Source organism: Penaeus monodon, chromosome 29 (genome assembly GCF_015228065.2).
Source record: "Penaeus monodon isolate SGIC_2016 chromosome 29, NSTDA_Pmon_1, whole genome shotgun sequence".
In the NCBI taxonomy this organism is placed as follows: Eukaryota; Metazoa; Arthropoda; class Malacostraca; order Decapoda; family Penaeidae; genus Penaeus; species Penaeus monodon.
The window spans coordinates 37,879,356-37,881,839 of NC_051414.1; the positions used below are offsets into that span (position 1 = coordinate 37,879,356).

Consider the following 2,484-nt stretch of genomic DNA (forward strand, 5'->3'; position numbering starts at 1 on the left):
TTGCACTGCAGCATCTGAAGCCTCCAGGGCCTCAGGCTGTTCCGCATCACCACTACAACTGGAGGTGTCACTATCACGGTCCAGGTAGCCCGGTGGGAGCTCCTTCAGCAGGTCCTCGATGGTCTGCTTGGATTCCTCTTGTAGCAGCTGAAGCTCGGAGGCCTGCTCCTCAGGGTTGTCATCCTCTCTCGCTATAGTGCCCTCATCATCATCAGATGATTCCACTGGCTGAAATTCCTCTGTAATTTGACAAGAATAAGTTAGCTAAAAGCTAGATAATAGTCCGAGTATCATTTATTATTACTATCTTCAGCATCAAATAATTTTTTTTTTATGAACTGTTCTTACCAAAGATGTCATTGATAATAAAAAAAAAGACTTGATATTAATGAGGATCACTTGCCATATGTAATATATACCTGAGTATTTAATTAGAAGATATCAAACAAAAACTATTATTTGATATATTATTCATTAGACTGTACTTGTTCATCTTTTAATGTTACTGAAATAATAATTTATAAAATTAGGAAATAATATACTGCAAATGTGTCATAACAATCCCCATTTCACCATATTCAGACTATATAAATAAAACACATTTTTTACCAAAATACTTTATACACCAAATACGAAAAAAATATCTGAGCTATTCTATCATTGGTTTAATTCCATAATTATAATACTGCATATTCCTTGGTTTTCATTGTCTATTATATGCTTTACTGAAATGACTGCATACAATGAGTGAAGACAAGTGATTCACAATTAAAAATACCAAGTGGAGAACTTGTAGGAGGAGACCATTTTTAGAGTGAGATTGCCCAAGCTTCTAAAAAAAAATCTGAACTCATTCTATAAAATTTTCACTTCCCAATTTCAAAACTTGCAAGTGTACCTTACTGACAATGAACCAACTTTAAAAATATTACAGAAATTGTTAACATTTATACTCACCATCAGATACACGACTGTCTCGTGACGGTGAATTAGAGCGAGTGGAAGCAGCTGTTGAGTCCACAGGTTTGTTCATACTCTCAGCTAACCATGAGGAATACCTCTCTGTCTGATCTACAATAAAACTAAGCTGCTGGTCCAGTGCCTTCTTTTTCTTCTCATCTAATTTGGTTGTTACTTTATATTCAACTAATTTTTCTACGTTGCCCCAGAAGGTCCTAATTTCCTTCGCTATAAATGCTGCAATTTTCCTAGTTCTCATTTCCTGTTCCTTTTCAGCTTTTTGTGCCTGTAATGCTTTATCCTGGAAATATTTCTGAACCATTCGAGCACACTTTTTGGCAGCTGCTTTTTTCCATTTTCTTTCTTGAGCGAAGTCAGCACTGAGCCACACCATTTCCTCAAGTAAATAGTCCCAGTGGGCCTTTGCCCTTGGAGGCTCCTGAACTTTTGGTAAACGTTTCTCTGGCCACAGTCCTTCTTTTCTCAAGGCAGCAATACGTTGCATAACATACGCTTCTTGTCTTGCCTTCTCAACCATCTGATCTTGCTGGGTTGAACTTGGGGCTGCTTCACTTGTAGACGGAGTCTTTTGTCTTGCTGCAACACCAGGACAGGCCATGCCCTTACTAGGCTTAACTGGAGAGGATGACCCTCTGCTAGTCAAGCTTAGCCCAGATTTTGATGGAGACTGAGAATCAGTTTGAGGCTCACTTTTGACCTGAATGCTTGATGAAAGCTGCAGAGGATTTGGGATGGTGTACTTAGCTTCCAGAGACTCATCCCCTTCCAGTTTGTTTTGACGAATGTACTGAAGCAGCTCCGGAGTTGGCCTCTTACACCATGACTGGAAGTCCATCATGTTGCCATCATTCTCCAGAAAGAATTTTTCCACCAAATGGTCATTGTACTTATCCTTAACACTCTCCAGTTTAACCTTCTTCCAATCAATAATGAGATTTCTGAGTTCTAAGATATTAGTGGGTTTTTCCTCCACTTTTATCCGTTTGGCTGGAGGTTCCAGAGACACACTGGGTAGCGGTCTCCGGGGAGAGGAGGAAGGGGTGGTGTTGGGGGTAACCTCTGCTGCCACAGGGGTTGCATGGCCAGATGGGATGGGTGAGGTGTGCGGTGTATAGGAATGTAAGCTGCGTGGATCTGATAACCTCACCAGCTCTCCCTCACCCGACCCCAAGCTGGACCCCTTTACCGGACTCATGAGTTGCTGGGCCAACTGAGACTCCATGCCTCCACTGACATTGTTGCTACTGCTGCTGGGAGCATTACCCTGAAATAAAAATTCATGTTCAGTAATCTTTGTTTTTCATATATACTTTTATGATCATACACAGCAACCTTTTATTTCTATGCAAAAAGATCTTACTTATAATCCTTAAACGTAATGAAACCAGTAAAAACGAAATTCAAAAATATTATATTATATAATTATGACTTGACTTGAAGTATATAAATTTGAAAGGTTGTGCTACCATGAAATTATTTCACAGCACAAAAAAAAAAAAAGAA

At 39.5% G+C, this 2,484-nt stretch overlaps 1 protein-coding gene across 1 annotated transcript in view; it reads right to left on the reverse strand.

Moving 5' to 3' along the window:
* LOC119592239 (helicase domino-like) overlaps positions 1-2,484 on the reverse strand; it is a gene marked incomplete at its 3' end in the record, with an annotated part of 26,783 nt that overhangs the window by 18,489 nt on the left and 5,810 nt on the right. Inside the window, 2 exon segments of the mRNA XM_037941071.1 lie at positions 1-239; positions 958-2,245. Of these exon segments, the coding sequence (XP_037796999.1) occupies positions 1-239; positions 958-2,245 (1,527 nt within the window).